Here is a 13,290-nt window from a genome sequence, read left to right on the forward strand (position 1 = left end):
CTACATATCTTAGCAAGTACTTTAAAAACCTGGTTCACAAAGGAGGTGCTTAGTGTCCTGGTATATACAACTTTCAGTGTGTCCAGCTGACTTGGCTCAATGAGTTGTTCTTGGACCAAGCTAATAACTGACTACAAGGTGTCCCAGGCCGACACTCCTATACCTACTGGGGCTCAAAGAGCCTCCTTGAGGTGTGGGCTTGGTCCAGAAGATCAACAGCCAACACAGAAGTATTCTAAATCTATTAGGAGACAGAAAGTATCAGGGAATCATATCTGACACAACTGGTTTTGGAGTGATCTGAGCAGTAACCATAGTTCTAAGATATATAGAAATCTTGAGGATAGTGTCTGGGAGCACAGCATGATGTTTACAAATAATGACTCTGACATTAGACTGCCCATATTCAATTCCTAACACAACCACTCTCTAGCTTGATGACCCTGGGAAGTTATGTAATCTCTCTCAGCTTCAGTTCCTCATCTGTGACACTGAGACAATAAAATGGAAATAGTAGTGTTGAACTCAAAGGATTCATAAGGGGATCAAATCACATAGTAAATGGAAAGCACCCAACTTGGTGCAAACTCTTAGTAAATATTAGTCATTCTTTTTTCTGTGTGTTTGGCAGTTCTGTGTTCTCAAGTGGCACAAATAGTTTCGTATTTATTTATCTCCTACTATATTCCTCAATTTGATAACCATAAAGAGTCAAAATTTTGTAGCTGTTAAGAATTTTATAATAATATCCTATCTTTTCATTTATCAAATGAAGAGAATGAAGGTTGATCAAGGAATAATTTACACTAAGCCATTGCTTCTTTAGGTTTGAGAATCCTTATTAGTATTACCAATGAGGATAATAAATGATTGCAAGGTATGTTTCAACAAGGTTTTTATGGTTTTCATATTGCTTTCACATTCATCTTACATCACTTGGTCCTCTCAACATTCCTGCAAGATATGCAGGATAGGTTTCTTTATCCTTGTTTTTGTAGATATGGAAAGGTTCCTCTTAGACAGCTTTATAGGTCATAAAGCTTCTTGGCTAAGTCAACATTAGAATTCAAACCACAGAATTGGGACTCCTAAACTGAAAAAATTTTCATAACATCCTAAATCCTCATTCATCTCAGATCTCTGGGTTTCCCGATACGTTCACAGAGTTCATAGGGCACTAGAATTGAAAGGGACATTAAAAATCCTCTGGTTAGCTTCCTCACTGAAGTCCATAGAGATTAGATGAGTTGGCCAACCATACATGTTTATTGAATTTAGTGGATGAAGTGAGCCTCTTCCAGCATGCCTGAGGAGATTACAGTTGTATCTTCCATGGGTCCCAGTGGCATAACTCTAAAAAACCATAAAGGTGGAACTCTCACGCAAGTGCATATTCAAATGTCCCTTTATCAAATTCTTCAACTTCATCTTCCCATGTAGAGGAAGGCATGCTACTGTACGGGTCTAACAGGATTTTGAAGCATCTAATAATAAGAAGTCCTAAGAAGATACACAAAATCCCAACAAAAGCAAAGCCAGTTTTTTGTTCCAGAGTCAACGAAAAAGCTGATACTTCATTGACGCTCATCTTAGCTGAAGAGTTGCCACAGTAGGTACTACTCATTATTCACTGTCACATCATTATGGCTCTTCAGAATTCCTGCTGGAGTCACCTGTTGGCCTAAATACAAAATAGAACTCAGTTTAGTGTTATTCATATACGGTATTGAGCAGGTAATTGTTTTCTAAAATCTGGCAGTTTTCAAACCCTCTTGACTTAACTCACAAAAGATGTGTGAAAACATCATCAGATATGGATCAGCATCAAATTAGCATTGGAGATGCTATTTCTATTGTAGTAATTACTGAATTGCCTCGGTGGGCAAATGAAACTGTACCTACATGCACTAAATATAAAATCAGATATGAAAGTGAATATTCAAATAATGGACCCTAGAAGTTTGGATTCATTGTGAGATGGTTAAGTCACTACTTCTTTGAACTGAATTGTCATCTAATTTTTACTTCATTTTTGCATGTGTAGATAACACCATAAATAATCATAGTGTGTGAGCTGGTCAAGCTCTCTAAGGTCCATGTTCTAAGGTCTGTCTCCAGTGCCACTTTGTCTGATACAGATTCTGATCCTTTTAAATAGGTATAAAGTCTCTCTTTTCATTCCCTTAGCTTTCAGATGTATGCACTTGTGTTTTCTTCCCCACTACCACTCCGTATGCTAGATGTTAATTTCTTAAAGAGGTAAATTGTGTTTTTAAAATTATTTTAATAAGAGCCGTACCCAACAGAGCATCCTGCAAGTAGCAGGCAACAGTAGCTGTGGATCATTAGCCATTGCCCCGCCATCCCCATTAGCTTTCAGAACACCCTAAATGGACATAAAATCCAAGTTAAACAGCATGTTTTCTATAAACATTCAGCTTCACAATGAGCTTCCCAGTTCTCTTCCCAACCAGAAGCTTACTCCTAAGCTTGTACTCTACTGAGATTTTAAAACTACAGCAAAATTGTTCAGAAAGTGTATGTTAGGGGCGCCTAGGTGGCTTGGTTGGTTAAGCGTCCGACTTTGGCTCAGGTCATGATCTCACGGTCCGTGAGTTCAAGCCCCACGTCGGGCTCTGTGCTGACAGCTCAGAGCCTGGAGCCTGTTTCAGATTCTGTGTCTCCCTCTTTCTCTGCCCCTCCCCTGTTCATGCTCTGTCTCTCTCTGTCTCAAAAATAAGTAAACGTTAAAAAAAAATTTAGAAAAGAAAGTGTATGTTGGATTGAAGCAAAACAGATTTTCCCACTTGATGTGTTAATTAAGTTAATTAATTAATTAAAATTAAGATGAGTTCATTAGATCAAAGTTTACTAACACACAGCCACCCTTCTTGAGAGGACTGTCATTAAATAGCTTATCATCTAAAAACTGAGAATAATAGATTGCTAGTGTTTGCACTTTTATTGTTGCTTTTTCTAATAATTTTTAAGAATTATTTATTAAAATGACCGACCCTTCAGATTTTTTTTGTATTCAATTTTCAGAAAACCACTGAGACAGAACAGGGATGGGAGGTAAGGAATAAAGAAAGGTAATTAAAAAGAACAAAACTTGTAGCTTTCAAAGTTATTCACCAATGAATAAACCAGTTAATATTTAATGATATTCTTTTTATTATGGTTTGGATTACAAAACAGCTTTATCTTTGTCTTCAAATCTTAAGTGTCAGGAATATTTAATACATTCTGGGGTATGCTGTTATTTGACTTTTTTAATAAAAGGAAAAATACTGTGTTCAACTTCTCTGTTAAACTTCTTTCCATCAAATCATTTTTTTCTGCCCTAATACATATTGGTATAGACTATACTTTGGTTCTTTTCTTAATTTAGTATCACTTAAGTGGCTCAGAGTGATTTCTCTGATTGACCTCTTGTAAGTACTCCTTATCTTGTAGAAGACATGAGACTGGACTGAATATCTAATGACCTTGGGACTTAACTAGAACTTTTTTCTGATGAAATTTCTACTTTTATTGCTTTTGTCAGTTAAAGGTCTTTTGCTGAGATACATACATCCTCTGGTTCATTTGTTTAACAAGTAGAGAAACTGAAAAGCAGTATATTTATACATGGAGATGCTGAACCAAATATTTGTCATGTAACAGACTGATTCAGCCAAGTAACTAGTCTGAATTCTTTCTTCACTAGAGCCATGACCTTGCTAGGCTATATCATTTGATAATTTCAGAGAGCATGTGTATAAGAGGAAGCAATGAGCCTGGTTTACTGATGGACACTGTGGTGTGTACGACAGGCTCCCTTCCATGAAGGATTTATGTCCAGCAGCTGGGAGTGTTGCCACCAGATGGTCTTTGGCTGTAGCCCCTTTCAAGGAGAGCTGCCTCATCCAAGGTCACTTCAATTCCTAAGGCAGATCATTTTTTAAATATTTTTAAAAAATATTTTTATTTTATTTTTAAGAGAGAGAAAAAGAAAGAGAGAAAGAGAACATGAGTGGGGGAGGGGCAGAGAGAGAGAGGGAGGTACAGAATCAGAAGCAGGCTCCAAGCTCTGTCAGCATAGAGCCTGATGCAGGGCTCAAACCCATGAACTGTGAGCTCATGACCTGAGCTGAAGTCGGAGGCTTAACCGACTGGGCCACCCAGGAACCCCAACTGATAAGGCAGACCGTTTTAAATGTCTGATTAATGTGAGAGCAAAAGACCTGATCATCTTGACACAAGGGAGTGCAACTCTAAAAAACCATTCTAGCTCTAGAGTTGTTCATGGAATAAACCAAGACTGTCACTGGTTCCACGTCACAGCTCGACTTGTGCCGATTCCTGCCTACTTTCTCACTCTTCCACAGGTGTTGAGCCCAAGGGCACTACTTAACAAACATCCTCACACTAAACTCTCAGAGTCTGGTTTCTGAGGACCAAACGTAATAATCGGTGGTACAGAAGTGAAAACATCTGGGCAGTTTTCATAATCTACACTTTTTTTACCGAGTTAATTTTGCCATTATGAAGAAACAGCCTAAACTATGTATAATTATGATATTAGTTAACTTTACATGCTTTTAAAAATCATAATGTAGAAAGAGACACAGGGTCATAGCTGATCATTAGAAGAGTTAAGTCAGTTGGCTCTTAATGATTAATCCACTAGACTCTGTTATTCTTATTAAAACCTATCGACTAAAAAATAAATAAATAAATAAATAAATAAATAAATAAATAAAACCTATTGACTGACCAAACAAACAAACAAAAAGGCATTTACTAGTTGTAGCAATAAAACACTCAATTCATTTGTCAATATTAAATTAAAACACAGTATCTTCCTAGTTAGAGATATAAAATTATGCTTTTTATCACAATCATCTAACATAGGAGATAATGCTTTGTTCTGAGAGTCTCAAACAATCTGTGAATTGAGCTACTTTACTTTTTAAAGGAAAAACTCCTACTTCTCAAGTACTGGTTACAGTTCCCAGCATATCATAGATATCCAATAAATATTTTAATTGAATCAAAGTAAATTTATTGAAAAATATAATTTTTTAAGAATAAAGTTCTGGGTCCTAAGAATCTAATTGTTGAATATCCAGAAAACATATTAAAAACATTTAACATTTAAATGTCAAAATGAAATGAATAAAAACAACTTTTATTTGATTTCAAAAAAAAATTGGCCTCAAAGATAAGTATCAAAATTCAGCAGCTCATTCAGAGTTCAGTGTTTCTGTTTGTTTTTATCAGGTTGATTAATAAGAACATTCCTGGAAAGATTCACATGATTTGTACTCAAAGTGATTCTAGCCTGTAAGGGAGAGGATACATGCACAAACAGGAAAAAAAACGGTATAGGCTTCTACAAACAGAATAAAAGGAAAGGAGGAGCAAACTTGTATTTAACATACACTGTATACCAAACACTGTTTTACATATGTTATTCTATTTAACCCCCATAATAATCATACAGGGTTAGTAGTATTCAACATATTGATGAAAAAAGAGATTCAAAAATCAACAAATTTAGAGGAAATAGATATTTCACCCATTTAAGGATCAGGAAAGTTTTTTTTTGTAAAAGATTGTATTTGAGATGAGTCTTGAAAAAAGACAGAAGATTTAGATATGCAAGGAAGGAAACAGCATGACAATGAATATGAAGGCAGAAAAGTGCTGAATTTATCCAGAGGAGCAGTTTGTTCAGAGCAATTTGATACAAGCAAAGAGGAATATGGGAAACAAAACATTGAAAAGGTAGGTTGAGCCAAAATGTGAAATCTCCTGACTGTCAGGCTAAGAGTTTGCAATTTATTTGCCTAAGGGCTGACTGGCTTGGTGATGAGACAAAATAAACATAGATTTCAGGGGGGACATCATAGGAAATAAATGTTCCAGGTGAGAAGTAATGAGGGCTTGGACTACAGGGTAGATGAGTGGGAGAGGAAATGGGTTCAAAAGATGTTTATAAAGATATGAGGGATAGTTTTGGCAAATAATGGAAGGTAGTGGGCCATGGAGAGAGGTATCAAAGATGACTCCACTCTTTTAAGCCTGAACAAGTGTAAAGGCAATGTTTTCATCAACCAAAATAAAGAAAATACAAGCAAAGTGTAAATTTAGTAAACAAAGGGTTTAGTTCTGGTCTTAGTGAATTTGTTGTGTTTACATCTGGCACATAATAGACATCAATCAACAGGCAGGGTTTTTTTTTCTTTTTTAAGTTTATTTATTTATTTTGAGACAGAGAGAGAGAGCATGTGGACACTCGTGGGGGAGGGGCAGAGAGAGAGAGAGAGAGAGAGAGAGAGGGAGAGAGAGAATCCCAAGCAGGCTCTGCACTGTCAGTGCAGATCCACACAAGGTCTCTATCTCAAGAACCCATGAGATCATGACCTGAGCCGAAATCAAAAGTCCAACGCTTAACTGACTGAGCCACCCAGGCACCCCTCAATAAACAGTTTTAAATAAATTAATCCAGCTCATTTTGCCCTGCATAAAATCACTGGTGGGGAAAACATCTTAAGGATATTATTGCCAAATAGAGTTTGTGGGGAAGAATGCCTCCAGGACACAATTTAATACATAGAAGCATTTACAGATCAAAACTTAAGGAAAGAATTGCTGAGTTTTTCAGGAAAGGGGAGACCAAGGAAGATGACAAGTGTATTCTAACATTTGAAGAGTTATCCTGGAGGAAGCCAGATCTACTTGTTCTGGATGGATCCAGAAAGCAATTTTGATGTCATCCCATTAAGGTTCTATTTGCAGTTACCAAAAAAGATTGAAAATGAAAGAAGCCTAGCAATGAGCCTCAAAGAATCCCTCTCTTACAAGAAGAAAACAGGATCTGCTAGTAGAGTTGTGTAAGGAATGATCAGAGTTCTAAGTGAATCTGCAGTAGGAAGTTCACCTGGAACAAAGGAAGCTAGAGTTTCTGAAGGTGCTGGTAAACAGTGTTGAATTCTTCAGTGGTGATGGAAACAAGTGCTGAAAAACAGGACCCTGGGTTTGGCATTCAGACTTTTTTCACTGCTTTTAAAGCTTCAGTTGAATGTCCAGGGGGGACAATAATTGAAGAGGGTTTTGGAGTGATGGGTAATGAATAAATGAAGCCCAATGCTAAAAGAAACTTGACAAAAAGGAAGTTTTACTTCCTTTACTTCCACAAAAATTTAAGTGCATAAGTTTAGATCATTAGACTACTTATTTCCAATAATAAGGACAGGATTATATATTCAGCTGTTAAAAGTAGAGCCAAGTAAATACACTTGGGGTTCAAAGAACTAGGAAATTTCCATTTTTAACCAAAAATTGGGTGACAAAGAACAGAGGTTTTATTAAGATCTTAAAAGGAAGAACTTGGACTTTTATATTCATTTGAAAATTCTGCCTTATGCTAAAGATGAAAACCAAATACAAGTCAAGAAAAACAACTAAAAGGATAATATTTAAAGCTTGAAAAAAAGCCTGGCCATTGCTGTATGCTGTGGACAGACAAGCAAATTAGTAAAAAGTTAAGCAATTGCCTAACAATGTGTTCAGCAAATAGATGCTCTTAGTAATTTAAGCCATATGTGTAGCAACTGAAATACCAGTATTTATAGGCCTAAATTTTTCAAACATTTGCCCAAACTTTCCATTTTACTTGCTCTGTGAAATGAATAACTTATACTTTCAACAGCAGGTAGAAAATTTTCGAGAATATACTGCTAAGTGCAATGAACTTTGTACCTTTCTATTGATATAGAGCATAATTAGATTAAAAAGTATTGTTAGTAACAAAATATTGTTAAAAATAAATAGAAGTCTCCAGTTACAACACTGATTTCTTCATCATTAATAAGATATCCAAAATTACTCAACAATGTGGATAAAAGATACATTTTACTTTCTCTAGTCCATAGAAGAGATGGAAATGCAAAACAAATCAGTATGCTCTGTAAAACAGACATTTTAATGCCTACCTCAGAGGGAAAACATCATCTTAATATCTTGTTTACTGGGAAATAGAAAAATGAGAGACATTCAGACCATGAGGTTACAAAACCATGATAAATAAGCCCTGTTGAGAAAAAAGAAATGAATTTTCAAAAAAAGAGTAGATGTAGAATTATGTGGTAAGAGTCATTTTAAACATCCTACACCATAAAATATGGGTTAAAAGATCAACATTTAGGTCCTTTAGAAATGAGCAATTGAGTTGAAAGTACATCATTTCCTTCATGGCAATTATCAGGAGCTGGGATTTCTAAGTCCTGATGAGTCATAGGATTGGGCCAACAGTATACCAGTAGACCAAAAGGCCAAAATCTCATTCAATGGCTTTGTAGTTAGTAACCAGTAAACAAAGTCTATCTTTGATCAGTCATACAAATCATACCATTGTGAGTAGTCAAGCAAATAGTATTTTTATACCTAATATATATATAGCCCTTCATACATGTAAATGTTGTGTTACTTTTTTCTTCTATGAATAAGCTTACTGATTAGAAAGATAAAATTTCACTTTTTAGAAACATATAGTATGCATGCAACAATGTGCAACTGCAGAAACCAATATTGAAGAGTATATGCCCATTAAAAAAAGAACCTCTAGCATTTTAATCAACAGGTTTTTTCCTTTGGTTTATTTATCTATTAATGATAGTCTAAACAGTTTATCTGAAATAACAACTATTATATTGGAATATGGTGTTCTTGGTGAAAAGTATTTTGATGTTAGTTATCAGATATAGTAATCTTTAATGCTCATAATATGGATATTCATGATTTCATGGAATGAGAACTATAAGAAATATCAGGCTTAAAAAATAATGAATCCTCCCATACGCACATAGACACATCCCCCACTCTACATCAAGGTTATTAAATCCTATTCAAAGTAAACAGGGAAAAAGAAACATTGTTCAGTCTGCTTCTGCACAGAGCTAGTTGATCATTAGGAATGGAATGTGTTGGAATCAAAGGAAAACCTTAAATTACAAACCCAGATGTCTTCATCATGATCAAGTGCAAACATTTCAGGCCTTCCCAGAAATCCAAAACCTCAGGATCTGCCAGAATTGCACCCCCCCTCCCCCACCAACCTTTCAGATTTCAACCTTAAGAGAACTTCCCTCTTAAGAGAATCTTCACATAGCTCCCCAAGGACTCTGACATTCAATCTTTTCGAAACACTGGAAATCTGGTCTGAAAATTTTCAAAATGTCTTACTAGAGAAATGTAGACTGTCATTATCATTCTGCCTTGTTTGTCTCCAGTTCTCTTTGGACATGTTAAACTAAAGAAGCATAGCATCAGCAAGCTAACTGCACACACACATTTTTTTAAATTTATTTTTTCTTTTTGGCAGCAGCACCAGCACTAGCAGAAATATCAGGGCTCTATCCTCCTTTAGAATTTGAACTGACCAGACCTGCAGGATCCATTCGTGAGCCCCCCTACCCCCCGCCCCTGCCCCCACCTCACCACCCCCCACCCCCGCCCTCCCCAGCCTCCTTTCCCACTCCTTAGCTTCATAAATACAAGAGAATGAGGACATGCTTCTCATCTGAACCTGCACTGGAACCCTGTCGTTAATGCGGAGGGTAGGGGGAGAAAGTTACTTCGAAGGCAGCGATGTCTCACCTTCCATGCTTGTTGCCATGGAGATGAAATCCAGCCAGTAGACTTAAGTGTTGGCAGGTTTGTCTGTGTTCGCTGATCGGTTCGGTTACAATGTAAAAGGCGTGTCCTGGGAACCTGCGTGGAGTCACAGTACCGTGGTTAGCGCTCTCCTGGCCTACGTGTGTAAATGTCTGTATCTGCCGGTGAGAGATAGAGGACGTGGGCGCTCGTGAAGTACGTGTGCGCGCGCGTGTATTTGCAGGAAAATGTGCCTGATTTATTCGTTGTGGCAGAGTGTAAACATTGGCGCGCGCGCGCGTATATGTGAAGGCATCTGACCGTGTGTGTTTGTGAGACCGAGAAGAGTTGGGAAATGAGAAGGGGGAAGGGAATCGGCCACCGCAGCAGCAACAGGCTCTATCTATTCTCAGTTTTGCTAAAAAGAAAAAAAAATAGGTGCTCATTTTCACTCATATCACACTGCAGGTTAGCAATCGGAGTTCATCGCCAATTTAATTAATTTATTGTTAAGATCCTTGTTTTCCTCTCTTCTGCAGCAGCATCTGTACCGCGGGCATTTTGTTGTGTTCGTTGACCGCAGTCTCAGTGAAGGAATAGACGCTAGATTCTTCTTTCTTCTCATCCGATTAGAGAAAGACGAGAATGAAAGTGTATTGGTTTAAGTGGGGACTGCATGCGTCATTTGGAGTTGTTTTCTCCTACTCTTGACCTTTTCTTTTCTACGCAAACCCAACCGGATCCTTCCCCCCAAGCTCCCAACCTAGCTCGCCGCCCCACCCCCGCATTTTAAGACAGGAGTCTAGGCGCTGTCCGTAGTGCTGAAAAATTGCGTTGTAAGACCTACCTAGTACATAGAACACACCAAGAGAGGAATGCTCCATAAAAGCCCATATGTAGTTGCAAGGCACATTTTCTAAAGTGTTAAATACATAGAATCTAAACTTAAACCTCAATGAAAGCAAAGCCAAACAAAAACAAAAGAAAAACAACAACAAGAAAACCTTTCCCCTCATCCTTACTTAGGGGTGTTGTCCTACTCAGTTATAAGGCTCCAATTCTAATGTTTGGATACTATATCCAGAACCTTCAAGTTACAAACACCTGTAGATTCTCTAAAAACTTGATTATTGACCTTGGAAATTATTAAATTGTCAGCTATTGGGGAAAATGTAGGTGCAGAATTGGGTCACTGTGTAGAAAAATGCTGAAAACACATCATGTAAAGGTGTGTTAGAATTCAATAATAAAGTGAAGACAAGGTAATGGTCATTCAGAATATTTATGTATTCAGGAAATTTCATGGTCTTATAAAAAATTCTCAATGTATAACTTGTAGTTCATATAAGACTATACTCAAAAATTTTATTCATTTTTTTTTAAAACCATTAAACACCCCATAATATAGGTGAACTAACTGCCCACCAATAGACTGCAAAAGTTATTCCAGTAACATGTTCCTAACCAAGGTTTTAACTGGCTTTTTTTAAAAGCTTGCTAAGGTCCACATCTTATTTTGGTACTATGCCAGAGCAGTGCTTCTTGAAATTTAGTATGAGTATGAATCATCTCAGGATCTTGCTAAAATGCAGGTTTTCACTCAGCAAGTGTGAGTTTGGGTCTCAGATTCTGCATTTCTAACAAGATCCCAGGTGATGCCAGAGGTTGCTAGTTCAGGAACCACACTTCAAGTAGCAAGGTTCTAGAAAGATTGTATTATGGCAATACAGTCACTCATAGAGTATGGGAAAGGAGGTCGTTTTCTTCCTTCTATTGTTCTATGTATGTTTCTAGACTGCTGTAAGAATATTCTATTCACATAAGTTCAGAGGTTAACCATTTTGTTTGTACAATATTAACAACTATAACAAACTTTATAAATTTAATCATTTGATCTTGATTTGGCATTGTCCGGACACATACCACTGTTTATTTCACTCTATATTTTTACAGTATAACCTGCAATCACCCATTCTTTTTGTAATCCAAGCTCATGGAGAGAAACTAAATTATATGATTTTACTGCTTATGTATAGGCCTCAGTCCAAGGATTTTTTGTCATGATTTTATGCTCATGATACTGATTTTACAAATCTGAATGTTACATATCTAATTCTTACCCAGTTTAAAAAGTGGGATAGGGCCATTGTTTCATTGATCATTTGAGTAAATGCTGATCTGTTGTGTCCCTGACATGACACATGTATACTTAGATTTTGAAGATTCCTCTGGATGGTTTTCTTGTTTTTTTAAAAAATCCATTTATACATCAGTTGATACAGTGCTTTTAGTTAATGCTTTTGAATTGACGCCAAAGGAAAGTTTTTACTATATATTAGGTTTCTAGGTATGTGTTAGTGCATGATCTTGATCTTTTTCAAGCTATATGAATGGTGGTGATGTTCTGGAAACTGTGCAAATGACTCATTCAGGAAAGCATAATGAATTAAAAATCCATTATGTTCCACTTTCTTTGCTAGATGCTAGGATACAAAGACTGATGATCTTTGGTCTCTGACCTTGATGAGATACATTGCAAGACAACATGGCAAGTTCTACCAAGTTTTATAGAAGCACAGAGATTAATGATATATATTTTATTCTCTACTGCCAAAGAAGTGATGAAGAATAGCAAAATAGATAAAACCCAGAACATCTGCATTTCAGGTCCTTGCAGCATTGGCCTGCTGCTCAATTTTTATTTTAAAAAATTGTTGAAAGATATGAAACACATGAATACTTTTCTAATGTGCACATGGTTAATCCATACTTCTGGATAGTCTAGGATTTATTTTCAGAGAAATCCAAATTATTAGAAAGATAAATATGTGGGTGGCATTTTTTAGACCTCCCCCAAGCAGAATTGCCTTTACTATGCTTTGACATTACATTTTCAGTTTATATGCAAATATTCTGTATAAAACAGTCTTCAGTTTATATGCCCTGTTCTAAGTGTACTATAGGGTTGCTAATAAAGACTTGGACTTGCCCAACATATCACTTGGTATTCTATATATAAGTTCTCCCTAAAAACATTTCTATTAATGCCAATCTCATGACTTGAACTTTCATACTTCTCCTCTTCACTTAAACCATCCCAAGGTAAGTGTTATGTTCTCCTCTTATACACAATGTACATCGTGTAAGTGATTCCATTTGCCTTTTCTTTTAGTTACAAGGGATGTCAAAGTCAAATTAACAACTAAAAATTAGTACCTGTGTAAAATATTAAGGCTTATATTTGTGTTCTTTCTCTATTGCCTTGACTACTGCAATTTTGTTTTCTCAGGTATTGGTATGTTATTTTCTTTTAATTGCCTGTTGTAATGTGTGTCCGCATATAAATGTCCTCGCAAAATCAGAAATGAAGTAAAGAAATTAAAAATAAGCAAATAAATACATTTATTTTTCTACCTTTTGGCTCAAAATGTTAACTACCTTTTGGGTATATATGGCTATTCAATAAATTTGTTGTTTTTTTAAGTAATTTTTTTAATGCTTTTTTTGAGAGAGAGAGACAGAGTGTGACTGGGGGAGGGGCAGAGAGAGAGAGGGAGACACAGAATGTGAAGCAGGCTCCAGGCTCGGAACTGTCGGCACAGAACCCAACACTTGGCCTAAACCCACGAACCATAAGATCATGACTGG

General features: G+C 36.5%; 1 protein-coding gene across 2 annotated transcripts; it reads right to left on the bottom strand.

Annotated features, from left to right (window-relative positions):
* Positions 1-1,243: 1,243 nt before the first annotated feature.
* On the bottom strand, positions 1,244-9,975 carry CTXN2 (cortexin 2). Of its 2 annotated transcripts, XM_053889089.1 has the most exons (3): positions 9,646-9,975; positions 7,983-8,080; positions 1,244-1,681 (listed from the first exon to the last, which is right to left on the bottom strand). In XM_053889089.1, exon 3 carries the CDS (start codon positions 1,622-1,624, stop codon positions 1,379-1,381), a length of 246 nt encoding a protein of 81 aa, XP_053745064.1. In that variant the 5' UTR covers positions 1,625-1,681; positions 7,983-8,080; positions 9,646-9,975; the 3' UTR covers positions 1,244-1,378. The 2 variants fall into 2 exon arrangements, with proteins under 2 accessions (XP_053745064.1, XP_019297750.1); XM_019442205.2 differs by lacking the exon at positions 7,983-8,080 and having other exon boundaries at positions 9,646-9,974.
* Positions 9,976-13,290: the final 3,315 nt, after the last annotated feature.

Source organism: Panthera pardus, unplaced genomic scaffold, assembly GCF_024362965.1.
Source record: "Panthera pardus isolate Hobbes unplaced genomic scaffold, ASM2436296v1 HiC_scaffold_24, whole genome shotgun sequence".
Classification (NCBI taxonomy): Eukaryota; Metazoa; Chordata; class Mammalia; order Carnivora; family Felidae; genus Panthera; species Panthera pardus.